Source organism: Peromyscus leucopus, chromosome 2 (assembly GCF_004664715.2).
Source record: "Peromyscus leucopus breed LL Stock chromosome 2, UCI_PerLeu_2.1, whole genome shotgun sequence".
NCBI lineage: Eukaryota > Metazoa > Chordata > Mammalia > Rodentia > Cricetidae > Peromyscus > Peromyscus leucopus.
The window spans coordinates 54,401,512-54,428,736 of NC_051064.1; the positions used below are offsets into that span (position 1 = coordinate 54,401,512).

At 53.4% G+C, this 27,225-nt stretch overlaps 1 protein-coding gene across 1 annotated transcript; it reads right to left on the bottom strand.

The window, feature by feature from the left end:
• Positions 1 to 283: 283 nt before the first annotated feature.
• On the bottom strand, positions 284 to 27,141 carry Tln1 (talin 1). Its single transcript, XM_028883945.1, is given in 57 exon segments — positions 284 to 854; positions 951 to 1,079; positions 1,584 to 1,766; positions 1,877 to 1,939; positions 2,033 to 2,158; positions 2,242 to 2,366; positions 2,563 to 2,668; positions 3,128 to 3,235; positions 3,320 to 3,505; positions 4,002 to 4,118; positions 4,215 to 4,340; positions 4,432 to 4,615; positions 4,722 to 4,738; positions 4,740 to 4,889; positions 4,983 to 5,129; positions 6,052 to 6,171; positions 6,247 to 6,348; positions 6,457 to 6,606; positions 6,690 to 6,860; positions 6,939 to 7,040; positions 7,353 to 7,485; positions 7,652 to 7,833; positions 7,923 to 8,063; positions 8,319 to 8,480; positions 8,887 to 9,030; positions 12,599 to 12,721; positions 12,823 to 12,912; positions 12,993 to 13,086; positions 13,261 to 13,400; positions 13,574 to 13,771; positions 13,951 to 14,070; positions 14,406 to 14,614; positions 15,111 to 15,213; positions 15,366 to 15,494; positions 15,624 to 15,758; positions 15,944 to 16,057; positions 16,164 to 16,280; positions 16,444 to 16,572; positions 17,386 to 17,552; positions 18,139 to 18,433; positions 18,618 to 18,785; positions 19,701 to 19,799; positions 19,962 to 20,170; positions 20,377 to 20,485; positions 20,593 to 20,706; positions 20,862 to 21,042; positions 21,757 to 21,833; positions 21,973 to 22,074; positions 23,377 to 23,532; positions 23,885 to 23,989; positions 24,718 to 24,778; positions 25,446 to 25,573; positions 25,672 to 25,814; positions 25,998 to 26,150; positions 26,251 to 26,380; positions 26,687 to 26,784; positions 27,012 to 27,141. Coding segments are annotated over 57 exon segments (7,626 nt in total). The 3' UTR covers positions 284 to 728.
• Positions 27,142 to 27,225: the final 84 nt, after the last annotated feature.

Below are 27,225 nucleotides of genomic sequence, written 5' to 3' on the forward strand. Positions count from 1 at the left end.
CAGGGACTAAACCTGAAATCTCTTTATATACTCCTAACTGAGCTGGGGCTCACTAGCAGCGCAGTGCTTGGCCCGTGAGATGGGAATAGAGGGTGGTTCTGCAGGCACAGCTTCCCGAGGAGGTGACTGCGGGGTGCAGGCAGGAGGAAGGGGCCCATGAGCTCCAATCTCCTCTGCTCCCCTCTTGAACCAATCAAGCCAGGGGACAGAACTCACTCCTGCTCGCTCTCCCCCAGTGCCCCTGGGGAAGATCTTCCATCTCCTCACGAAGCCAGGCTGCAGCTGTAGGTAGAATCACCTTTATTGGAGCGTGACCTTTTTAGGGTTTACAACCCTCAAGCTCCATAGGTAGCTGGGGTAGGGGACATAGTATCAAAAAGGGCTGAGCTGAGCGGCTGTGGCTGTGGGGACTGGCTGGAAGCTGCTGGCAGGGTGGAGCAGCTGGGGCCCTGGCAGGTTCACACTGAGGTACAGCAGCGTTAATAATACTCTTGGAGCGTTAATACTCTGGGGAGAAACAGGCACTTAGGGGCCCTAGGGTACGAAGGCACTTGGAGTCAGGAAGAGGACAGGGTTTGCGGAGGGGCTGGGCAGGCCCAAGCCCGGGTTTGGCAGGCACTTTGGGGAAGTGCTGGGACTGGGCAGGCTGGGCCCTGACAGCCCAGAAGGCTTTGGTAGTGGCAGGCACAGTCTCTGGGCTGGGTCTGCATTAAATAGAAGCGGCTTCCCTAGTGCTCATCTCGAAGCTCTGAAGGCAAAAACTTGTACTGCTGCTGCCGGATCTGGGCCAGCTTCTTCCGCGCCTCTTCCAGCTCTCGCTCCTTCCGAAGCATCTCTTCCTGGGCTGCGATAATCTGAGGGAGGAAGGCCAAGAGAGCTCAATAAGATGTGCACTAGGGGCGGAGGCCGGGTGACCGCGTCCCCATCTGAGTGCCCCCGGAGTGGCTCACCTGGGCGATGCCCCCAACCATTTTCTCCTTCACCACCACCGTCTCGTTCTCCTGGTCCTCAAAGGCTGCGGCCTTCTGGGCCGCCTTCACCAAGTTATCTGAGGCCCTCTTCACCGCGTTGCCTGCAGCCTGCACAGGAAGGAAACGGCAACCCCTGAGAATCCAAGGGTCTAGTGCAGAGAGTCCCTTGACTCCCACAAACAAAGTTATCTCGGGTGTGACAGTGTTAAGTGTCAGCTTTACACAATCTGGGATCACCTGAGGAGGGAGTAGACACGAAGGCTTGTCTGGACTGGGTGGGCCTGTGGGTGTATCTGCGGGGAACTGTCTTGACTACGTTAATTAAGCTGGGAGGCACTATTCCTTGGGCACTCTGGACTGTGGGAGTGGGAGAAGCTGAAGGCTAGCATGCACACAGCATTCACTGCTCTCTGCTCTAGACTGTGGATATAATGTAACTACTGCTTCAAGTTCCTGCTCCCTTGAGTCACCGGCAGTGATGGCCGGTAACCCAGGACTGAGAGCCAGATGAACTTCCTCCCTGAACTGCTTTCTTTGCTGGGGTACTTGATCATCAGCCGGCACTGTAAAGCAGCGCAGCGGAGGGACAGTGGATGGGTCAGGGTTTCTCACCTGAAGTCGCTTCATCGCCTCAGAGTCTTGGTCGGCTTTGACCTTGCAAGCTACCAGGAGCTGGGCTGTGGAGGCAGCGACCTGCTTGGCTGAGGAAATGAGTTTCTCCTGGCTAGCATGGCCCTGGACAGCTGCATTGGCTGCCTCACACAGATTATTGGTGGCCGCAGCCACCATACGGGCCTACCGGAGAGAAAGAGTTAAGATTAAAGTATGCCTCTCACTCTGGCCCATCCCATTCCAGCCTCAAGTCTACCCAGCTCAGAAAGACACAGTGGGTGTTGTACACTCACAGCAGAAATGAGGCCCTGGGACCACTGCCCATCATCCAGTGCATTGGCTGGGATGGCGCCCACCTGCAGAAGAGAGAAGCGAGCCCACTTAGACCTGTGCTGTCCTTCCTTCGGGGGGGGGGGGACTCTGGCTAAGGATGTGGCTGAAGTACCGACCTTTCCCTGGGCCACCAGTTCCCTCTGGGCTGCCGAGGCGGCCTTTACTAGTGCGCTGGTGGCTGCGGCGATGGACTTGGCAGCTTCCAGGATCTGCTCCTCAAAGTTCAAGGACTCATCCGCCTCCTACAAAGAGAGGTCACAGAGGGGCAGGGCGCGGGGAGGCTCTAAGAAAAGGGACCCGGGGGAGGGGAGGGGACAGTCCTGACCTTGGGTTTGGCTCGGGGCTTCAGCTGCTCTAGCTTTTTGGCTGCAGCCTCGATGGCAGCTGCAGCTCCCAGGAGCTCGTTCTCAGCAATGACAGTGGGGTCCTCTGGGTCCACCCATTCTGTTCCTGCGGGAAGAGACACAAGGAGGAGGCTGAGGCAGGGCAGGGAGGCAGAAGCACCGGGGAGTTTGTTTAGCGTCACAGTCCCTGGCACCCATGAGGACCAGAAGCAGGGCCAGCTCAGAGCTAGCCATCCATCCAGCAAGCAGAGACCACACCAAGACAAGACTTTCCCCTGCCTCCTACCTCTCATCCCCCTCACCTTTCATGGCCTCGGCAGCCTGGATGAGCTCAGTCACTGAGCCAGCCACCCGCTTGGAGTGCCCTGTCAACTGCTGCTTCAGTTCTGGGTTTGGCTTCTGAAGGGTCTGGGGGAGGGAGAGCGCACAACAAAGAGCATCAGACCCGAGGCTCCACCTCAGCCTGTGAACCAAGGCAGAGCCTGCTCCCGACCCCAGTCCCCAAAGCACGCCACAGCACAGCCCCCAACACTGTCCTACTCAAGTACACACAGTGCGTGCATCATGCTACACACACACAGTGCAGGGGGGCTGTCACTCACCGGCTGACAAGCCAGAATGATGAAATGAGAGGACATGGTAAGGTAGAGAAGGAGGGGTCAGGAGGGGAAAGGAGACAAAAGAAGAGGAAGAAAGAAGAGGTGAATGGGAGGAACAACGACCGTAAGAACAATGGGGTCCCAGAGAAAGGAGACTTGGAAAGGAGAATGAATTTGGGAAGAGGCGGTAGGGTGGGTCTGGGTCCGAGGTGCTCAGGAAACTGACTGTGTTTGCAAAAGGCTGGGACGAGGGGCAATGCCTCCTTACCAGCAGCACGTGGTCCAGCAGCTCCAGGTAGCCGTTGGCACACTCCCGGCCATAGTGCAGGGCTCGAAGCCGCACCTCAGGTGCCACTTCTGGGTGGAAAGCTGCTTCCTGTCCCCAGAGCAGCAGGTTAGCGTTAGGGCTTCAGGCCTCCCGAATCCCGCAGTGTGACCCCCTCACTACCAGCATTCCTACCTTGCAAGCCCGAAGCATATCCGCAATAGCCCGTCGGCTCAGGTTGGCTGTGGCAATGACATCTTCCTGTCGGCAGGAATTGCCAGCAGCAACAGCTTTGGCTGTTGCCATAGTAATACCCTTGGTCATTCGGATGAAATCTTCAGGGGTAGAGGTCTTGGCAGGTGGTTCTGGGGAACAGAAGACCTGTTGGGAAAAAAAGATGGAAGGTTTTATAGTGTCTAAGACTGGAAGACAAACAGTCACGTGATTTAGTCCACACATCCATGTGTTCCTTCAAAAAGCTTTTCTTTTCTTTTCGTTTGTTTTTTTTGGAGACAGGATTTTTCTGTGTAGTCCTGGCTGTCCTTGAACTTATCATCCTCCTGGCCCCTGCCTCTGCCTCTGCCCCTGCGGCACGCGGCACCACTGCCCAGCTCAGAAAGCTTTTCTTGAATAGCCACTGTAGGTCAAGTCCTTGCGGATATGCCTGCATCACAGCTAATAGAGAGCCACGGTCGGCCACGGCTCTGACCGGGGAGGCTGTCTGGAATTTAAGCAGTGCCTTTTGGCCGGGATGCAGCTCAGCAGAGACATGACAGGAGGTCAGGTGGGGAGTTTGGTAATAAGCAAGCAGAAGGCTGAGGAATGCAGGTGAGGTCCACCTTCAGCTTATCACCCAGCGCCCCGGGCTTGTGCTCACCGCCAGCTCCTGACGTATGTGCTCTGTGGTTGCCTCGAGGGCCCGTGTGCCTTTGGTGGCCTCATCTTCCACAGCCTTCACTGTCTTGAGCAATGATGTCACATTGGTCACCATCACCTGAGGGCAGCAGTGGGATGAGGGTGGAGATGATCGTAAGAAGCAGGAGGAAGAGCATTAACCACCCTCCTGCTCCTGCTCCTCACGGCCTCCCACCTTGGCGGAGTTCTTGAGCTGCCACACTGCAGGGTCATCCCCCACTTTGCCCGCCGCGGCCTTCGTCGCACTGATGAGGTCTCCCAGGGCCTTGGCTACATCCTTGACAGCGTTGATCAGCACCACCTGGGGGGAGAGGTCACTGGTTTGTGAGAGGGAGAAAGAAGGGCAACAGGAAGTGAGGCTCGGGACAGGACCGGGGATGTTAGGCAAATACCTGAGTTTCCGGGTCTTCAGCTCCCAGGCTGGCTGCACCAAGCTTGACTACGTCAGCGAGACGGGTGATGGTGGCCACTGAGGACTGGGCAGCCTGTGCCAACTTCTCCTGGCTCCCAGCTGCATTCTGCACTAGGACTTTGGTGTCCTCCACAAGAACCTTCGCCGTCTTTAAGATACCCTCCCTGGGAAGTCCCAGCCTGGTCAGCTTTCCTCAGAGCCCAAGCCTCCAGCCCCTGCTCCCCAGGCTCAGGCCCCGACCTGCCTCCCTCCGGCCAGTTCCCTCCTCACCGGTGGTCCGCAAACGTTCTCAGCACCCTCGCGGTTGAGCGTGCCAGCAGTAGCGAACATGATGGTGGTGTCCAGGTCGGCAATAATCCCAGACACAGCACTGGCCGCGGTGATGCAGGCCTGGGTTCCACGGTTCCCAGCCTGGAGCGCGGCCAGCACATGGGAGACCTGCGGCAGAGTTATACAGCGCAGTCAGAGGGGAAGGCCACCCACGCTTGGCTGGGGAGGGGACACATGCAGCCCCAGGAGGTCAGTGCTCACCTTCTCGGATACTCTCCGGGCACACTCTATGAGCTCCTTCTTGGTGTAGGCATCACTGGGGCTACACTGCAGGGCGCCTGCCTTCGTGACCAGAGCAGAGCAGCCATGGCCCAGCTCCTGTACTCGGTGCTTGATATGGGCGCCTATCTGTGAATGACATAAGGAACATTGATGGTTTTGGAAGGGTGCCCAGGGGACCTCCACTGCACCTAGAGGAATCACTGAGGATGCATAAAAACTGGAACAGCGGGATGGCTGGATGGGCAGGAACGCCTGGTGTGTGAGCCTGATCACCTGAGTGAGCCTCCTGGAACTCTCGGTGGAAGCAGAGCCCTGATTCTGGAAAGCTGTCACGTGTGCGGCTCCACATGTGCGCTCACACACATCGCACACACACACTAGCAATAGTAAGTAAATAGACTTTAAAAAGAAATGTGTACACTGACTAATGGAGTTGTAAGAAAAGGTTCCCAGCACAGCCTTTCTGGATTTCTTATTCAAGCAGGAGTCCCCTCCTACACATGGAAAATCACAGTGAGAAGGCGCCACTGTGTGAGGATTGTGTTAGCACCATGGGACGAGGGGGAGAAGTACTTCATGCCTGGTTATCTGAATCAGAGCCATGGATTAGGAGCCGCCAGCCTGTTGGGGTTTATGGAGGGTTTGGGGATTAGGTGTGTCCTGCTAAGATCCAGTTACTCACTTTCTTGGAAAGAAAAGCCAAGAGCTCGGGCAAGAGCGAGCTTCCTGAGTATGCAACAGTAAGTACCGAGGAGGGAAGAGACTCACGGCCCAGCAGAGAAGATGCCATAGGCCTCACAGGGGTTGGCAGAGGCAAGAGAAGCAGAACCCAGAAGCCTACGGGTCCTGAGCTGCCCTTTGTCCCTGTGACTGAAGGCTTGACCCTTCACGTCTACACACAGTCCTGCTCACTCTTTATGGAGTGGCCGTGAAGGTGGTGCCCATTATCTAGAGAGAGGGAGCTCAGGACAGCTCTGGAAGCTGCCATAGGAACAAGGGGCATAACCCGGTCTCTCCTGAGAAAAGGCAAAACTGCCTCCATGTTTACCTCTTCATTTTCAGCCGCCACAGCTGCAGGCTTGGCTTGTGAGGCCAGTCGGCCATAGTCACTGGTCAGCTGGTTGGCTAGAGGGCCCAGTTCTTCAGGGCTGGTATTGGACTTGGTCACCTAGTGGTAAGGGAAGAAGTGAAGTTCTGACCAAGCTCGGCTCTCTAGGGTAGTCCTCTTATGTCCCAGACTTACCATTTCCTGCACAGTGACAGCAATGGCCTTGGCTGTCCTCACCATGGTTGTTTGGTAATCTACGAAAGAACCTTCTGGTTCACCCATAGGTCCTTCATCTAGCTGAGGAAGAGGACGAGCAAAGAGAAAGACGGTCAGGATCACTGCTACTGAGCCCAAAGTCCCCAGACCAGGGCAGCCCCTGTGTCCAGAGGCAGCCAAGGCTCTAACCTGGTTGATGGCCTGGGTGATCGAGTCCACCATGCCACCGACGACCCCTGCAGCACTGGCTGCTTCATTGAGGGTTGTCGTCAGGTCCTCCACAGCCTCTGTCATCATCTGCACGGCCTCCTCCAGGGCTTCCTGGGTGTGTGCCGCTTGCTACGGGACAACGAGCGAAGACAGCCTGTAGCTCCTGCCTGTCTGGCTCTTACTAGCAATTACCCTCCCGGGCCCCTCACTACCTTGGGGTTACCGCCGGCCTCCTTGGCAGTGTATAGCAACTGCAAGGCAGACTCTGCCAGCGTTTTAGTCTGGTCCAGAAGTGCCATCTGCTGCGGGTGGCTCAGTGTCTTCGAAGCAGCGCCCACCGCAGCCAGGGTGAGTGGCTCAAAGTACTGGGCCATCTGGGACACCTGAAGCAAAAGTTGGGGTGAGGGTCAGGTACTCTCTTAACTTGTCCCCTGGGACTCCTTGCACGATCCCCTAGGTACCTTGTGTCCCAGCTGGGAGGCTTCAGCCCGGGCGGCAGTGGCCAGCGGCTCAATGAGATGGGAAATTTCCTGGACTGCGGTGAGCATCTGAGTGTGCAGAGCCTGGGGAGAAGGCAGACATCAGGCCTGATGTGACTGCAACAGGGCCGCTGGGGTACAGAATCTCATTCTTCCTTCTAACTGTCTGGGGATGGGCATGGTACTGGAGATGGAACCCAGGGCTGTGTGTGTGCGGAGCATACACTCTACCCTGAGCTACACCCCCGCCCCTAGGTGTCCTTCCGTATCTACCGCCTGAAGCAGATCCAGCGTGTCCCAGCCCTTGGATGTGTCTGTGAAGATATCCCTGAAATCCTTCTCCCCCAGCCCCATCTTGGAGCCTGACGTCTCCGTTCTTGGATACGTTCTCCTCACCTCTTGAGAGATTCCTTCCCGGGGAGCTAGCTGTTGGCTGACGGCAGCAAGAGAAGCCTGGTCCAGGTCCCGCAAGCAACTGTTCAGAGCCGCAATGGCAGTCTCGCACTCCAGCTGCCCTGGGGCTTTGTCTCTGCAGGTACACCACAGGGTTCACATAAAGACCATCTCTTAAAGGCCATTTCCTCAACATCCCCAAATCTGGAATCCTGTCCACCGACAGTGTGCCATCTCATTCCAGCTCCGCCATCTGCCATGCTGTTTGTCCCTAGCCACACACGCTTCCTAACCCTCAGTACCTCATGCTGGTAATGAGTTTCTTGATGGAATCGGAGACAGTCCGAGAGTGGCCAGCCAGCACTGACCAGCGTGGGGGGTCCCGGGGATTGACGGCTAGCGCCCGAGCTGTCTGGATGAGCCCTCCAGCGCTCTCTAACATGGTCTTAGCAGAGATCACAATAGGCTCCATGGCAGCTCGGCCCTGAGGAGAGAGGAGGCAGGGAGGCAAGCCTCATGACTTGTGTCCACGAAGATGAAGTGGCTCATCAGTTCTCTGTCACAGAGCCTCACCTCAGGGCTGATCTGGGCAGGAATGCTGGAGAATTCAGGGTTGGATGCAAAGGCACTCAGATTATCCACAGCTTCCAGCAGAGGGGCTGTCGCTGCTCGGCACTGGGCACGATTCTCTTCTGTGAAGGCCCCATCTAGTGCCTGGAATTGAACAGGGGGCCTCAGGACTCAGTAAGTAGGCACACAAGTGAAACCCAGGCCATCCTCAAGGGCGCAGAGAGTTGACGAGCTGGAACTGGTAAGTCTGGATAGGCAAGGCCAGGGGAATCTAGCAAAAGACCTAGAAGTAGATAGGCTAGTACGGCAGTGCTCGAGAGTGACTTTCCTAGTCATTCCTAGACTCAGGAAGAGAAGGAGGGATGGGCCAGGGGACTTGAAAACTCAAACACTGCGAACCTTGATGGTCTTGACCAGATTGGCTGTACTGTTGGCCACCTCCTTGGCTGACTGGACAAACTGGCGCTTGGCAGTAGGATTGGCGGTCCGAGCAGAAGCCAGGCGGCAGCTGTTACAGAGCGCAGAAGTGTGTTTGGCCACGATAGTGGCTGCGGACAACACCTGAGGACACAGAGATGGGACAGCTGAGACAAGAGCAGGAAGGAAGAACGCAGACCTAAGGGGAGCCATTTTCGAGTGGAGGATGGAGGAGGACTCCCTGGGAAGTCTGACAGGAAAGAGAGTTTCTGGAAAAGTGGAGACCTGGGAGAGAAAGGTGCTTAAAGATGAACTGGACGTGGGGGTGGTTAAAACGGACAACAGATACATTAATGGAGAAAAATCAAAATGGGGCAAGTGGGGGGAAGAGCTCAGAGGTGTCTAGAGAGGTTGTGACCTGAGAGAGGCGTTCTGTGGAAGGTGGAGGTGTACCCCATCTTCCCTCACACGTCCTTCCTCCCCCCTTTTCCTCTCAGGGTCTGCCCATCCTTCCTCAGCCTTGCCCACGGTACCTGCACTCTTGCATTACCTGGGCCTGGGTACAGCCGGGCTCCCCCAGACTCTGGCAGGCCATCTGAATTGCCTGGTTTGCCCGGGCAAACTGCGTGGGTTCCACCAGTCCTTGCTGGCCAGCTTGGCTATTGGGGTCGGAGACACCAACCAGATACGCTGCCTGAGGAGAAATGAACATGGTGGGGGAGAAGGCAACTCTGAGGACAGCTGTGTCTTTCTGAGCTCTGTGCACAGAAGCAGTACTAACAGACCGCAGCTTCCCTCCCTGCTCGTGTTGTTAAAGACACCTCAGCATTTCAGAAGACTAAAGAAGTAGATAGGCTAGGACGGCAGTGCTCGTCTGTGACCCCAACGCCAGGAGACAGAGGTGCTGAGTGTGAAGACAGCCTGGAGGAGTGAGGTACCATCTCAGAACAGAACAACACACACACACACACACACACACACACACAAAGGATTTTACTGAACTTCATCTCCGTTTAGAAGTATGTGTGTCTGTGCTGGATCACAGAAGGAAAAGTACAAAGTACAGCGCACTGTTAAGAAGGAGTATAAACATTTGAAAGGCACATGCATACAAAGAGGCAGGAGTGTATGAAGGGCTGAGGCTAGCCTAGTCTACATAGTGAGTTTGAGACAAGCCAAGGACTGGTCAAAAAGAACAAAGAAACAGAAGATACAATTCTAGGACTCTAAGGCTCTTAAGCCAGTTAGCATCAGCAGCACTGTCAAGCTTGGAGTCTGCGAAGTGGCAACAGATGGATACAACACTTACTGTTTGTTTGTTTGTTTGTTTTGTTTTTCAAGACAGAATTTCTGTGTAACAGTCCTAGCTATCCGGGAACTGGCTCGCAGACAGGCTGGCTTCCACCTCACAGAAATCCACCTGCCTCTGCCTGCTGAGTGCACCACCATGCCCAGCAATGTTTACCACTCTTATAATGGGAAGATCATCATAATGTTTAATTCATACTTCAGTCAACATAGGATAGTTTTGCTTTTTCTTCTGTATGTTTTCTCAAAAATAAAACAAGAAACAAAACTAGGAAGATTTTTAAAAGTCGAGCCTGGGGCTGGAGAGACGGCTTAGTAATTAAGAGTACTTGTTCTTGCAAAAGACCTGGGTTAGCCAGGCGGTGGTGGCGCACGCCTTTAAGCCCAGCACTCAGGAGGCAGAGCCAGGCAGATCTCTGTGAGTCCGAGGCCAGCCTGGTCTAGAGTGAGATCCAGGACAGGCACCAAAAACTACACAGAGAAACCCTATCTCAGAAAAAACCAAAACAAAACAAAACAAAAAAGACCTGGGTTCAATTCCCAGCACCCACATGATGACTCACAACCATAACTTGTTCTAGGAGATCTGACACCCTCTTCTCATCTCTGAAGGCACCAGGCTCTCACATGGTACACAGTCATACATGCAGGCAAAACACTCATAGAGCTATAGTAATAAAAACAGCTTGGTACTGGCATAAAAACCGACATACAGACCAATGAACTGAAGACCGCACATATGATTTTTGACAAAGAAGCCAAAACTATACAATGGAAAAAAGAAAGTATCTTCAACAAATGCTGGCATAACTGGATGTCAATATGCAAAAGATTACAAATAGATCCATATCTGTCACCATGCACAAAACTCAAGTTCAAGTGGATCAAAGGCCTCACCATAAATCCAGTTACACTGAACTTGAGAGAAGAGAAAGTAGGAAGTACTCTTGAACGCAGGAGTTTAAGTACTTTTGGCACAGGAGATCACTTCCTAAATATAACACCAGTAGCACAGACACTGAGCACAACAATTAATAAAGGGACCTCTTGAAACTGAGAAGCTTTTGTAGGGCAAAAGACACAGTCAATAAGACAAAAAGAGGGCTGGAGAGATGGCTCAGAGGTTAAGAGCACCAAGGTCCTGAGTTCAATTCCCAGCACCCACATGGTGGCTCACAGCCATCTGTAATGAGATCTGGCGCCCTCTTCTGTATACATAATAAATCAATAAATTTAAAAAAAAAAGTAACAGCAAAAAAAAAAAAAAAAAAAAAAAAAAAGACAAAAAGACAGCCTCCAGAATGGGAAAAGACCTTCACCAACCCCACATATGATAGAGGACTGATCTACAAAGTATTTAAAGAACTCAAGAAACTAGACATCAAAATACTGAACAATCCAATTAAAAATGGGCTAAAGAGCTAAACAGAGAATTCTCAAAAGAAGAATCTCAAATGGCTTGAAAGACATTTAAAGAAATGCTCAACATCCTTAGTCATCAGAGAAATGCAAATCAAAATGACTCTGAGATACCACCTTACACCTATGATCAAAAACACCAATGACAGCCAATGTTGGAGAGGATGTGGAGCAAAGGGAACACTCCTCCACTGTTGGTGGGAATGCAAGCTTGTACAACCACTGTGGAAATCAGTATGGCGGTTTCTCAGAAAATTGAGAATCGATCTACCGCAAGACCCAGCCATCCTACTCTTGGGCATATACCCAAGGAATGCTCAATCATACCACAAAGATACATGCTCAACTATGTTCATAGCAGCACTATTTGTAATAGCCAGAACCTGGAAACAACCTAGATGCCCGTCAACTGAAGAGTGGATGAAAAAAATGTGGTACATATACACAATGGAGTACTACTCAGCAGGAGAAAAACAATGAAAGCATGAAATTTGCAGGCAAATGGATGGAACTAGAAAACATCATCCTGAGTGAGGTAACCCAAACTCAGAAGAACAAACATGGTATGTACTCACTCATAAGTGAATTCTAGATATAAAGCAAAGAACAATCAGACTGCAACCCACAGATCCAGGGAGGCTACATAGCAGGGGGGACCCTAGAATGACTGTGGCTTATAACAAGTTTTGGTTTTATTTAACTACTGGGCAAGCTTCAATCAAACATTTCACTATTAGGATAAGAATTTGTACTGTATCGCCAGGCGGTGGTGGCGCACACCTTTAATCCCAGCACTCGGGAGGCAGAGCCAGGCGGATCTGTGAGTTCGAGGTCAGCCTGGTCTATTGAGCGAGATCCAGGAAAGGCACCAAAACTACACATAGAAACCCTGTCTCGGGGGGGGGGGGGGAGGAATTTGTATTGTATCAAGCTAATAATAGAAAAATAAATAAATAAAAATGAAAAAAAATTATAACTAAAAATTCAAGCCATTTACAGCAGGGAACCCAGGGCAAAAGGAGGTAAGAGAGGGAGGAGAATGGTAGGCTTCCAGGAAAAAAAAATAGCTGGAAAGAAATTCTCAGGGTGGTTTTTATTTTTTTGAGACAGGGTCACCTGGGACTCACTATGTTCACCAGGCTGACCTCAAACTCAAGAGATCCACCTGCCTCTGCCTAATGCTAGAAGTAAAGGCAAACACTACTACACGTGACCTGCTTTCCCTGTAACTACTCTAATAAGAGTGCTTCACCTAGGTGGGAGTGTAGCTCAGTAGTAAGTGCTTGCCTAACATGCCACGAGGCTTAGTTCAATTCGAGCACCATTTAAAAAAAAAAAAGCCTCACAACTGGTCAATGTAAGCAGACCCAAGAGTTACAGCAACCTGAACTGCTGGTGTTCAACAACCTCTGAGGACATCCCCTCCCCACAGCAGGGCACCCAGAATCTGCACTAGCGTCCTGATTTATGTCCTTGCGCAGGGAGCATGGGCATGGAGTGCGAGAGCTGCTCTGGGGTCCACGGAGAGAAATTACCTGTGCAGCTGCCTCGGTGAAGCCACAGAGGGCCTTGGAGGCTGTGGCAATAGCATCTCCAAACTCCGGCAGATTTCCATTCTTGGCGTTCTGGGAGATGCCAGTCATGGCCTCACCTAGGACCTGAGGAAGAGGGGGATGAGGAGAGTCAGATCACGTCCTGGGCACCAAGGTGTTAAGGCCACGTTCCTGTCCCTGCCTCCGGAGGTCCCCGTTCCACTAACCTTCGAGTTCTCCATAACACTGTCCAAGCAACCAAAGTAAGACATGTCGTTGATGGGCTGGACTGGATTCTCCAGGAGTTCTCGGACTGTCTGTGTGGGGAGTGACATGAAATTTGAGACAGTCCCTCGGCCCTAGCTCTCTAGGCCCAGCTACCGTGCTGAAGGCTCACCTCGAGTTCCCGGAGGGCATTGTCACACTCCTTCTGCCCAGGTGCTTGCTGGGTGCACATGGTGATGAGCTGGTTGATGCTGTCTGTCACTGCCCTGATTTGGGGGAGGGACTGAGTGAGTAGGTGATCTTTCCTGAGTCCTGTGTGCATGGGACTGTATATATTTTCTTTTGCTTTACTATTGGCAAACCTGGGGATGTCTCATGGAATGTCCCCTCTCTGGCCTTCTCACAGGTCCCCAGAGCTGGGCTTTCCAGTTCCTGCTTACCTAGCAGCTGCAGCCAGTTGACTCTTGAGGTTGGGAGCAGCAGGATCTGTGGACAGGGCCTTAGCAGCCAGAAGAAGTTTGCTTGAAGACATGGAGATGCCCTTCAAGTTGGACACCACCTGGGCTCGGTCCTCTTGGCTCTGTTAAAGTTGATGCCATACATCATCCTGTCATGTCTGTTTCTAAAAGGCTCTTCTTTCCCAAACATACACGTTTTGTTGGACACTGGGGAGGAGGGAACCAGGAGACCTAGACTCTGGATACCCACGTGTTTCCTACCGTACCCCTCACTGCACCCTCTGCCCCTGCGTACCGGCGCCTGCCCTGCCATCTCCACCCCGGCTTCCAGGAAGGTGCTGAAGTCCTGTCCAAATCGACCTGAGGCCCGAGCCAGGTCCTGAGGGGTTCCTCGGGAGGCCTGCACCAGTTCTGTGGCTGCCTGATTTAATCCAGCAGCAGCTTCATTCAGTCGGCTCTGAGCTTCTTGAAATGTCCCCGTGCTGGGAGGAAGCTGCAGGGTCGGAGGAAAGTCAGAAAGACGAATGAGAGGTGAGACAGAGCTTTCCAAAAGCAGGCTAGTGAGATGGGCCCAGGACCTGGATTAACAAAAAGGGACAGCTCTGGGAAGGCAGGGTCAAAGGAGAAGCCCACGTCAGAACGCTCTCCTCTGCTAGCCAAACCTGTTCCTACCGAGTCGCTCAGGAGTCGCTTGCTGGCATCTCCAACTGCTCTCAGGGCATTATCCACATCTCTTTGGCCAGGCAGGCAGCTAACACAGCGGTTCAGTGCCTGGGTCACAGCTTTCGCCACCTGGAGTGAGAAAGAAACAGGGTTGCCAAAGACGGAATAATCCAGGAGACCCTCCTTCCACACTGGGACGTGGACGATAACCAGCTGCCCTGCCACTGAAACTGGAAGAAGCTGAGGTCAAGGTCACAGACAATAATCACCAAGCATCCCCAAACCAGCTGCTCTGCAAGTTTTGGGCCTAAGTCTAACACACTTCTAAGACAAGAGAGAGGGTGGGATTCAGAGAGGCCCGCTATGAGCAGACCTGAGAACGCATGAAGAGTGTGTCCTGTAAGGGTGGGCCTTATGGAGACGTCTAAGGGAGGGGTGGGCAGGAGCCCTTCCCAACACCTGACCTGAGCAAGTCTTTGCTGGCTCTCTGGGTCCCCTGGATGGCCAGCTGCTTTTTTTGCCTCCTCAATGAGGCTGCTGGCCTTGTCCAGGACGTCACTGGCTGTGTCAAGTACAATGGCCTGCACCGAAGGATCCGAGGTCAGGGCAGCTACGCCCCGAGCAGCCTGGGCCAGTGACCGCAGTCCACCGGCCACATCCCGAGCTGCAATACCTGGGGACACACAGAGAAAAGGGGTTGGCTTTTTTTTTTTTTTTTTTTTTTTTTTAAAGAGTATTTACGCAGGGCGGTGGTGGTGCACGCCTGTAATCCCAGCACTCGGGAGGCAGAGGCAGGTGGATCTCTGTGAGTTCGAGCCCAGCCTGGGCTACAGAGCTAGTCCAGGACAGGCTCCAAAGCTACAAAGAAACCCTGTCTCAAAAAACAAACAAAACAAAACAAAACAAAACAAAACAAAAAAACAAAAAAGAGAGAGAGAGTATGAGTACTCTATCTGCATGTATGACTTCATGCCAGAAGAGGGCATCAGATCCTACTATAGTTGGTTGTGAGCCGCCATATACGTGCTAGGAATTGAACTCAGGACCTCTGGAAGAGCATGTTAACCGCTGAGCCACCTCTCCAGCCCCTCCATCAGTTTCTTCACTCAACAAGCTCCTGCTTCTCCACTTCCTATCATATGCTCCACTCCTAGCTTGCGCCTACATACCTGCATAGTTCTCGTTGCCCTGGGCAACCTCCCCCAGCAGCTTAGCGATGGCCGAGCTCACTGCTTTGGTGCTGTTGCCAAGATCTTGGGCACACTTCTCCATCTGCAGACAAGGGGGTGAAGGCTTAGAAGGAGGAAGTGAGAGGGCACCCGAGAAGGTTCTTGGGGACAGCTGGCAGATTAAATGAAGGTTCTAGAGCACAGCTGAGCAGACTTTCAGGGTCTGAGTGAGGGCATGTTATTAAGACTACTCACTGTTTCCCCGGGCAAGGGTTTCAGCTTGCCATCCCGAGCTGCTGCCTTGACTTCTTGCAGGTCTTTCTCTAGATTCTGTACGACACTCAGTGCAGAATCCATCTCCAAAGGTCCACATGCCTCCTGAGCCTGTGACAGTGAGCGGCAGGGGGTATGGCGACATTGCTGGGTTAGTCACCCTCTTAGAGGTTATACTGGGCAAATGCTCCCCGTCCCAGGCGACAGCATGCAGAGCCTCGTCTCCCAGTGAGCGCCTACCTTCTGGGCGGCAGTGCGGAGTTCTGCCAGAGCAGTGCCTAGGTTCTTTGCACACTGACTCAGCTGCATCGCCGAAGCCTGGTCCTGAATCGTTGGCACCGAGGCTTTGGCGGCCGCCACCATCTTCCCACCTGGCTGTTGGAGAATATGCAAATGAGGGGCGACACCCTCTCTCTAGCCTTCCAACGGACACTGGTAGTACCGATGTAGTAAGCACTCGGGTTTGGTCTTAGCTACTAGCAGATATTCAGATTGCGGGAGATCTAAGATCTTGGGAAGGAGGGAGAGTCTGCTCTTAGAAGTGGGGAGGAATGTCTTGCCTGCAGGAAGCTCTGGCTGGCAGCAATGAGGGCGAGCTGAGCACTGGGGCTGTCCGGCTGAGCTTGGCTTCCTCGGACGCCCTGTACCAGCAATGGAATCTGCTCCGCCACAGCCTGTGGGTCAAAGGACCATGAGTACCATGCTCTTGAACTCAGGGAAAGTAAAGTACTACCTTCCTTCCCACCCTTCCCTACTCCCACGTGCCTCTTGGAGACTTACCTTGCAGCTCTGTACCAGCAGGGGCTGGGGGCCTGCAGAGGCCTTGGGGGCAGAGGCTGCATGCTGGGCTGCGGCGATGGTCTGCGTAGCAGAGGCTGCAGCTTGCTTGGCTGCATGCTGGAGGACAGAGTAATCAGAAGACCAGGCACTCCCAGGCCCTGGCCTACCCGGCCCACAGTGTACCTTAAGGAAATACTGACTACCCATCCGTCCCTGCCCATTTCTCTCACTGCATCCATGCACTTATCCCCCGAGCCGCTCCCAGACTGCCCAGCCTTACCTCCAGGCGCTGCACCAACTTTTTCTTGATGGCATTCTGTGCAGCTGCATTGGTGGCCATTCGGAGCCCCTCAGCGGCCTCCCGCAGCCGCTGCTGCTGTTCCTCACTGTCAGGGTGGGCAGCTGCTCCCTGAGAGGAGACAGTCATCATCCATCCTCATAGGAGCAGAAACACTCTTTTCCGACTCCTCTACACCCAGCTGAAAGCTCACTCCTTTTCCTAAAGTAATTGCTAACTACCTGCACTCGGGTAGGAACTGCTCAGAGTTGAGAACTGTTTCAGAAGGGAAGTGTGGGGGTGGGGGGGAGTGGGAGGGTGGGGGGCGGGTCCCAGGTCCTTAATTTCCTCTGGGATGTGAATCCCTTCTTGGAATTGTGCCTGCTTCCTCTCCCTGGGGAGAGGAGTCTTTTTCTTGCTGTTCTCTACAGAATACTCAGAATGCTATGTTAATGTAGGGTGGCCTGGGAAGAGGAAGACTCTCAGGAGAAGGGGTCACAGCAATTTGTAGCAGCTGCAAAGCTCAGGGGATCTCTGGTGCCTCCTTCCGACAGTCTTCACACCTTTGTGTGTTGACATCTAATGCTATCTTATTGTGTAAGGCTAGCAGAGACCCCTGGGCCAAAAGGCTGTCTGCCCTCACAGGGGTCCAGGAAAGACGCCATGCGGACGTGGTGGCGTCAGAAGGAAATGGGAGCAGCAGACCTTCAACGGGAAAGAAAAGACGTGGACGCTTACAGCCAGAGTCACTGGGAGTCACAGTCGCTGGAAGCCTGGCTGGTGGCCCACTGCAGGCTGGGAGCTGGGGGTTTCCTGGGGGTTTCCTTATCTGTTCTACTTCCTGCTTTTCTTGGGTCTTCCCATCAGACAAGGTCCCCACCTGGACCTCTCTCCTTCCCTTCGGAAGGGCCCAGTTCCGGGTCTGTACAGAAAACTACTTTGTACCTTGGCAGCCTCCACCATCTTGGCAGTGGCATCAGCAAGGATCTTGGCAGCACTCAGGAGCTTCCGAGAGTTCTCCAGATCACTCTCCCCCTCAGCATCAGCCTTGATGGCATTGACCAGGTCCGAGGTGGCTTGGGCCAGGATGCGGGCTTGTCGTACCATCTCCCCTGGAACACAGGGTTATCATCAAGTAAGAAAGCCAGAGACACTGGAAGAGGGTGAGGGAGGAGGGTGAGTGGGCCAGACAACGTAGACAGGGCTTTTGGAGACAGAGACGACGAGACTGGCGAAGTTCTCGAGTGATTTCCTCTGAGTTCCAGCTTTCTGGGTTAAGATCTTGGAGAACAGATCTCCCAATGAGCTCCCACGGGAGGAAGGACAGTTTCCAGCCAGCATTTCCAGTAAATGTCTTTTGAGAAGAGAGACAGTCTCTGAATGATTTGGGGTACAAAGGTAAAGTGGAGGAGGCTACATCCCCCCCTCTTCTCGTTTGCAGGGCTAGCTCTTGACCATGCCCTTGGCCACCTATGACTGTGCAGAAGTTGGTATCGTCTGTAAATGCTGCACGAAACAGAACAAGGCCATCTTTCTGCTTTAGCGATGGACGGGGAAGTGGAGGCTCCAGACTCCAGAAGGAGCCTATGGTCACACAGCTGGGAAGGCCACTGTGCCGATCCTCAGCGGTGGCAGAGCTGGGTCTAAGGGAAATGTCCACACTGGGGCTTCTGTCTCCCTGGGGGTGAGGACTCTTACCGGCATCACCCATGGAGCTGAAGATGTTCTCAGTGACAGTGAGGATGGTGTCAGTGGCCTGGTCGTACCGGCCAGCAGGCCCAGCCCCTGTGGCATGGGCCTTCACGTGCTGCAGCAGCTCATTGAGGGCCTGGGTGACAGCTGTGGCTGCGGCTCCCACCCCTCGCAACAGCTGCCCATCTTCTGTGGCTGCCTGGGAGGCAGACACACAACCCTCCACAGCCTTGGCTACCAGTCGTCCGGCCTCCACCAGCTGTTCTTGGCAGACCGGTGAGCTGATCGTAGGGGCTACCACCTACGGGGAAACGGAGCTTCAGAGCTGTGGCCAGGGAGAGAGGCCACGAGATGGGGTGTTTGTGGTTCTTACAGCAGTCACTGGGATGACTGACAAGGCCTCGAGAGTCAGAGATAAAAAGAGGTTTGTGGGAGTGTGTGTTCACACTAGCCACAGGCACAGGGCACAGCAAAGCCGGGCTCACCTTCGTGCAGGCCACCAGCTGGGAGGTAGACAGGGCACACTGTGTAGCTGCAGCAATGACCTGGGTCTGAAGCCCCGAGTCCTCTGTGCGCTGGGCCACGCTCTTGGCCTTGAGGACCAGGGCAGCTGCCGCGCTCGCCACTGCCTTTGCTAGCTGCATTAGGACATCCTGTGGGGAAAGAGCAGCCGGAAGACCTGAGCCTGAGCCTAGGAGCCACGGGTACCTCTCACAGGCTCAGCAGCTTCATTATCCCCACCGCTCCAATCAGAGCACAGCGTATGCAGAAGCCTTCAGAACCTGTCCCAAGCCCCTCTACCTTGAGCACCCAGAAGGACAGACCCTCACCGAGAACAAACCCTCACCAACAGAAAGAGAGTCTACACCAAAGGGAGAAATGCTTGAGGCGGATACACTCGGACAGTGATGGGGGAGGACTGGGTAGTACAATGGGGTGGGTGCTTCATGTCTCCATGCCTCTCAATCTCAGTGTGCAAGGAGCAAGAGCCTGTCCTGCCCTGTCTGATCTCTCTTCTCCAACCCTGCCAGTCTAGGCCTCCCCATCTCCCATCAAGTCTGTTCCCCTAGGAGACTGAGGAAGAGGTGTGGAGGAAGCGAGTGTATGCGGCTCAGAGAGGACCAAGCTGGGAAGGCCCAGGCCAGAGGCCGTTACCGTAGGGGAATCGGGGGGAGATCGAGCCCCAGCCCCTCTGGGTACACACATCTGCATGGGAAATCCAGGATGAAAAGTCAGCTGAGGCAACTTGCCTCGGGTGGGGGAGGGGGAGCCCCATCCTCAGTGTGGCAGGGGTGTCTGAGACAGCTGAGAGCTGGGGCCATGGCTATGCACAGGACGTCAGGGCTAAGAACGTCACCAATGAGGCCCAAAGAGAGCTAGATTATATTTGCATTTAGGGGGTCTCAATTCTCACCCCAAGAGACGAGAAGTTCTCATTCTCATCCCTGGAAACAGGACCAGGCTGGTCTGGATGGGCCAATTTACAGAACTAGGGACTGAGATCTGAATTCTGGATCAGAGATTACCTCCTGGTAGCGGGGGTTCTAGGAGCTGGGTACATCACCAACCTGGAAGTGGGGGTCAGTGTCACTTTCCCCAATTTGCTGCAACAGCTCCCCACTGGCCTGGCCCACGTTCCCAGCTGCCTGCAGCAGGTTCTGACGGGGCTGTGGAGAAGGAACACCGTCAGAAGCCGCGTGGTCCCTGGCCATGTGCCCACAGGGCTCACAGGCTCCTGGGTCACATTTTCAACCCCCACCTTGGACGGCCCTTCCTCCTTGGGGTGGAACCGTGTGTCCACCCTCCCCCGCCCGCCCCGTGGCCCTCACCTCAGCGCTGGCTGGCTGAGCACTGCGGAGCAGCTCTGATACTGCCCCTGCGAGGCCCTTGGCTGCCTGGAGAAGGGGCCGGCCATTGCCGCCTTCGTCCTCCAAGAGGGCGGCCAACAACTTCACCCCGCGGGACATCTCCGTCAGGTTGGAGGAGATGGTGGTGACCGCACAGCCCACCGCGGTATAGTCTGTCTCTGCGGGGTCTCCTGAAGACAGAAAGGAGGAAGAAGCTGAGGTGGGCCGGGGAAGGAGCATGTGTCCTGAGAGAGATGTACGCACACAACCTTCCACGGAGTCAAGAAACGGAGATCACATACAATGCTTGTGCACACTGGCTCCCCATCCCCGTCATACACACACACACACACACACACACACACACACACACACACACACGTTGACATCCACCTACCCGCCGTCAGGTTCACCACGGAGGCAGTACCAGCTGTGATGGCATCTACCTGGGAATGGATCTCATGCTTTGATTCGTCCATCTTGTTCTTACGCCAAGCTTTGGAGGCCTGAGAGAGGAAGGAAAAACCTTAGGGTCTATTCTGGTTTAATCATCCCCTCTCATTCCTTAGAGCTCAGCTTCAAATCACTTAGCTCTTCTCTGCCCCATACTCACAGCGTCCTGGCCAAGAGGAGGCAGCGTGTCGAAGTCGTCCAGAGTAGCCTGGGCATCCTGCACAGCCTGCATGCTGGAGTTAATGGTTCCAGTGAGTGCCTGCTGGGCTGACGTCTAAAGACAAGGAAAAGAGTAACAGCGACTCGAACAGGACTTTTGGAAGACGGAAGAAAAAGCCAGAGGCTAGGGAGAGGAGTATAAAACACTGCTCACTCGTGACACTTGCAAGAGGGACCCAGGAACCACGGTAGAGGTAGGAGCACCCTTACCAACGGCGGCATGTGTCCCCGGTGCATCTGGCCACTGGTAATCTGCTGCTGGGCAGGTGGCATGCTACCCACTTGGAAGTTCTCAGGACCAGAGGCTCCAGAGCGCATGATGGCTGGCAGAGCCACAGAGCCATGTTCTACCTTCCCCACGCGGTTATACTGCTGCTGAAGGACTGTCGACCTGGAGACAGAATGAGCAATTACAACCTCTGCAACCTAGGTTCTAAAGCAGTGGTTCTCAACCTTCCTAAGGCTGAGACCCTCTAATACAGTTTCTCATGCTGTGGTGACCCCAACCATAAAGTTATTTCATTGCTACTTTGTAACTGAAATTTTTTGTTTTGTTTTTTTGAGACAGGGTTTCTCTGTGTAGCCCTGGCTGTCATAGATCTTGATCTGTAGCCCAAGCTGGCCTCAAACTCACAGAGATCCATCTGCCTCTGCCTCCTGAGTGCTGGGATTAAAGGCGTGTGCCACTATTGCCTGGCCATAACTGTAATTTTGCTATTGTTATGAATCATAATGTAAATATCTGATATGCAGGATATCTGATATGAGACTCCCAAAGCAGCTGTGACCCACAGGCTGAGAACCCCTGGTCTAGGGTGTCATAGGGTCTCGTTACAGCCTGAGCCTAGTGAAAGAACTATGGGATGGACAAAAGGCTCGGCAGTTAGGAGCACTTGCTGCTCTTGCAAGGACTAGAATTCAGTTCTCAGAACCCAAGTCTCTGGCCTGAGAGCATCTGAACCCACCCACACAATTAAAAACCTTTTTTAAAAAGAAGAGAGAGAAAAGAAAACCATTCTAAGGATGTCCAGCACCCAGTGACTCCTTGCACTCAAGCCTTCCTCTCCCTACTCATGGAATGGTATCAGCCCAACTCCCTTCCTACTTTTTGGGAGACACCGAGTCCTCCAACATAGTAGACTCTTCATCTCCTTCCAGCCCAAAGTGGTCCTTGCTTTTTTTCTGTAAGAAGAAGAGGGAAAAAGAGCTGAGGCAGTTAAGTAAGAGGCCTAGACCTTGGGCCTGTTTCTAGAGGGCTGGCTGGGGGCGGGGCGCTGGGGAGCAGAGCCGAGGAGTGCACAGGCTGGGGGGCAGCACTCACCTTCTTAAGGATGATGTCGATGTAGCCGGCGATGAGCTGTGCGATCTGCTCGCCTTCAGTCGTCTGTACTGAGTAGTAACCGTCCTGATAGTCTCCAAAGTCCTATGGTGACAAGGTGGGGGGGGGGGCTGAGCAAGAGACAAGACTCTACCCAGGGGGAAATGGAGGAGGAAAGGCTCCACGTCCACCTGGCAAAGTGAACGCCCATGCCAACAGCCCTCCAGGAAGCCGGCCCACCTTTCTTCAACCACTGATTTCTTGACCTCCCTTCCTCGAGGGGACTTTCTTCTGAGTAGTGGCCTTTCTGCCACAGTTGCAGATACAAGCCGTTTAAAAGTTCTCTTTTACCCTTCCCCAGAGGACACAATTGGGAGGACATTGTTTATTAAATGACCATACTTGAAGGTTGGCAAAAAGATCCAAAGTGGAAAAATAGCATCTATCATTTCTATTCCCATTATCTGGCACTCTATCAAGTTGGTATCAGTATTCAATTCATAAGCTCAAAATTATAAAGCCAGAGGGAAAGAATTACTGTAAATGGCTGGTGCTCAAAGAAGGGAGGCGTGTCTTCCTATCAGCATTTCCTCACATTCACATAGCCTCAGCTGGCCGTAGTACGTTCTGTCGACTTTTCTCTTTTTGATACTATATAGCCCTGGATGGTCTGCTAGTCACTAATTAGTCCAGGCTAGCCTCAACTCGTAGCAATCCCCTTGCCTCAGAGTGCTAAGTGCTGGGATTCTACTCACAACCATGCCCAACTTTGTGTGTGTGTGGTACTGGGCATGAACTCCTGTCTTGACAAATGCTAGGCAAGCATGTATCACTGAGCTTACAGCCCCACTGTGGTAGTCTGAATGAGATGCCCCCTCCCACAGTCTCAGGCATTTGAACACTCGGCTGTGCTGTTTAGAGAGGCTTAGGAGGTGTGACTTTGCTAAAGAAAGTATGTCACCGGGGGCAGGCTTCGAGACTTGAGCCATTGCTGGTTTGCTCCCCGCTTCCTGCCTGTGGTTTAAGATATGGTCTCTGAGCTCACTGCTGCAGCAGCCACCGTGACTGCTTCAGGGCATTTCCTAGTGATGATGGCGGGCTCTTATCCCGCTGGAACCATAAGCCCAAATAAAGCCTTCCTTCTGTAAGCTGCCTTGGCAGTGTGTTTCAGCACAGCAACAGGAAGTCAAGAACACTCTCCACGCCTCTGCTGAATTTAAGGCGTGTATCCATCACCTGTTCCACTTATGCATCATCCACCCCCTGAGTTTCTCTATCTGCTCTAACCTCCACTTCCCACAACAGTTCTTTTTTTCTGGAGTCCCCTAAAGGAGGGAGGAAAGACCTTTGTACTAGCTCTTCTCGGACGACCCCAAAGCCCTTCCTCATTGGAATCCCAGCACCCACCAGAGTAAAGCTCTTGGGAGAGGCAGCCCAGCGTTTGATGTTGGTGAGGCTCCATTCCTGGATCACCTCCTTCGTCTTCTCGTCCACACGCATCACACACTCCTTAGTGATGCCCAGCAGCCTGGGCACGAGCTTATTCTTCCCCTTCATCTTTTCCTGTGACACAGAGGTTGCAGTTGGTGTCATGGGTTAGAGGTCAAATGGGAGGCAAATGCTCAGATCAGCTCTGGACCACAAGGGCTGCTGAGGAGCCAGGAGGGCTAAACCACTGTGCTCAGGAGCAGGCCCCGGACAAAGCCCTACTGCAGAGGACTCTGCTGGGGAGAGGAGGAGGCGGCGGCGATGGGGACTGAAAAGAGGCAGGTTTTTACATGGTCAAAGCACAATTAAGAATTAGATTCCTGGGAACTGGTAGGAAAGTCTGAGGGCAGAGTCAGAGGAGTCTGGAGAGACAGGAAAGGGTAAGAGTTAGAAACAAGGAAGACCCGAAGAAGGAGCCAGAACCCACCTTGACTAGGAAGAAGGAGACGCCGTAAGTCTTGAGGGAACGGGCCAGCTTCACATAGCGTACCTTGGCCTCAATTTCACTCATCTGCCCACAATTCTTGTGTGCCTTCAAGTAGGAAATGGGGAAAAGTTAGCGATCTGGGGATAGTATTGCAAAGAGGAGTCAAGCTGGGATGTTAACTGTAATGACAGAGTATCATGGGCACACAGAAAGATTTAGGAATGCAAGAGACGAGGGGATGCAATGTGGGCTGGCGACGTACGGAATAAAGCTAAGGAACTTGCAGACATTCTAGAGATGGGACTGGGGAGGTAAGAAGCAGGAGGATCCAGGATCGTCCGAGTTCACAAAGAGAAGGTCTTTGGGGCTGAGTATTCAGAGTGGGAAAAAAGATCACACAGTCATTTCAGGTGCAATAGCCCAGGGATGCTCCTATCTGGCTTCCACCGTGCAGGCACTATTATCCCAGACAACCCAAGGATGATACTGAATTGTGCCAGGCACGGTAACTCATACCCACTATCCCAATACTCAGGAGGCTGAGATAAGAGGATTGCTGTGCGTTTGAGGCCAGCCTGGGCTACAAAGTGAGACCCTGTCTCAAACAAAAAGCAAAACCAAAATGGAAATTCCATAGCAAAACTGGTGACGAACTGGGACTAAAATCCAAATCTTCTGCTTTCTTGGCATAAGTCGGGGGGTGGGGTGGGGAGAACAGCTTGGAGAGCAGAAGCAGGTGAGCAGAGACGGAGAGGAGGTGGGGGCCACTTAGCCAGGAGAATCATGCAGCCAAGCTCCCGGGCCACCCAGACACCTTCCCCTACCCCACTCACCTGAAAGATCTTCCGCTCTCCCTTCTGCTTCACATACTCCTTGGGCAGGAAGTCCTTTAGGCTACACCAGAAAAGGGAGGGTCAGCATGTGGTGGACAGCATCAGGGCCATGTGGGCCTAGAGGTTTGAGGAAATGTCTAGGACAGTATCACCTCTGAGAGACTGAGGAAACTGGTCTGCACTGGCTTTTGAACTAGTGGGAACTCAGCATGAGCTCCTGAGCGACCTGTGCCTTCTTGGGGAGGGGGTGGTCGAGGAAACTTAAATTGGCGGCCTTGTTTTCTGAGAAAGAGGGAGCCAAGAAGAGAGGAGACTCCTTAGAAGGATGGCCATGCACTCAGGAAACTCAGAAGGCCTTACTAAGGTCTTTGCATCTGGAGAAATAACAGTGAATGAAATTTGGGGGACCTTTTAATCTAATGTTCCCCACAAGGAAATGTTGTCCTATTTTACTCTGGCTAATATAGCAAATTCTTCAGAGAATCTAAAACAAACAAAAACAAGTTACAGGGGACAGGGCAGAGACACTGAACAGCATTCACTCTCTGATGGGGCCAGTGAGGAGACAGTGGATGACTGTGGCTGAAGCATGATGACCTGTGGGTGTCAGATCCTCACACTTTGGAAGAGGAAATCGGGGAGGAAGGCTTGGGATGCAGACCGGTCCACTGGGTCACAATGGCAGGGGGTTCCAAACCACGACAGGGTATGGGACGTGGGTCACTTACTCAAGGAAGCCAGCCTTGTGCTTCTGCTCATTGTGAGGTCCAAACTGGATCTGGCATTGGAAGCCTGCAAATTCACAGGCCTTGTCAAAGGAGACGGGGTGGGAGCCGTTCAGGATGTCATCTCGTGCCTGGAGATCACAGAAGGAACCAATGTTGTGTGGGTGCAGGGACAGCCCTGTTAACACCTGCCCTGCCCCATCTCCCCCCATCCAGGTCTACTCCATACCTGCACGTAGAGAAGGTTCAGCTGCACAGGGTCCCGGGAATCCACATTCTGGTCCGAGTAGAAGAACTTTCTCCGCAGCAACAGCGTCTCGTGCTCCTCTACTCCCTGCTCCCTCAGTGTCCGCCCGTGGTCCAGCCAGTTCACTGGAACACAGACAGCGCCCTCAGCACCAGCCCCACGGTCCTCATGCCGCCTAGTGCTGGGCTCTCACTTCTTCACGCCTGCTTCCCTCATCAACATGTAAGTTCCATGACTCAGGGTAAGCACAGGATAAATGGCTGCCCCCCTTCCCCTCCATTCTCAAAGACCCTTCTGGTCCTGCTTACACTCATCATCTGTGTGCAATTTCTGCTTGAGTTTCTCCATCTTCTTCTCGTCTCGCAACAGGGTCTTGTCTTTTCTTAGGGTCCCGGTCCCCTCGTCCTTTTTCTCTTCCATCAGCTCTCGAACCAGTGAATACTCATCGTGGTTGGTGATGCCTAGGGAAAGGGGATGGCTTGCTACCTCCTCAAGCAGAAGAGCCTTTTGCCAGAGTTGGCACGTCCTGGCCCAGGCCTTTGCCCTCCCAACGACCCTTACCAATTCGGGCACAGATGGTCATGAGCATGTCAGTGACAGTCTTGGAGTCATCCACCATGATCGTCTTCACAGTTCCATCTAACATCCGGATCTTCAGGGGTCTCTGTTTCTTCCTGTACTCCATGGTGTCCTGTTGGAGCCGGGAAATGTAGTCAGGGCCTGTTTAAACTAGTTCCCTTCACACAGCCAAGGAGAAGGGAAGTGGACTTCTGAAAGGAGGACTATGGGGCTCATCCAAAAGGAGTTCTGACTGCTGTAATCGAAAGCCACATGGGCACGCTGGGGGTATGCGGATCTGGTGCGTGCAAAGCCCGGGGCTGGGGGAAGGAACTGGTAATGAGGGAGGAGGAGAGAGGAGGGGCAGAGACCATTACAGTGTGGAAACTAGTGAGACGTCGGGGAGAGGACGCAAGTGGTCACGGATGAAGACACTCACCCCATTTCGGAGCATGTAGTAGTCCAAAGCTTTTCCAGCCTCCAGCCATATACCTTTTTTGGGGTCATCATCTGACAGAAATAGCCCAAAGTCGCTGGCTGAAAGAGATGGTAGATCACCTTAGACTTATAAAAAAGCCACTGTGGCCAAACGGTTATACCATTGTCTCTGTCTATTATTTTCTCCCATGACCTTAGACTTCAACAGGAGAAGAGACACTGGAGCATAGGCCTGAGAGGTGAGGAGTCTTAGAACACAATGTGCTAAGAGCCGAGGTAAGGGATGGAAGATTCCTGCCCCCCACCACTTGGGTAGTCAGACTCACGAGGGCCAGCCACGGCCTCTGGGATCCGCTCACGAATCATGCGGCAGGCATCATACACCATGGTGGACGGCTCAAACTGCATCGTCTTCACCACATTCCCAATGCTGATCTTCAGCGAAAGGGCCACCATGGTGACGGCTTCTGCTCTTCAGCCTGGCTGTACCTGGCCCGTGGCGTCACAGCATTAGCGTATACTCTCACTGGAGTCCCCCAG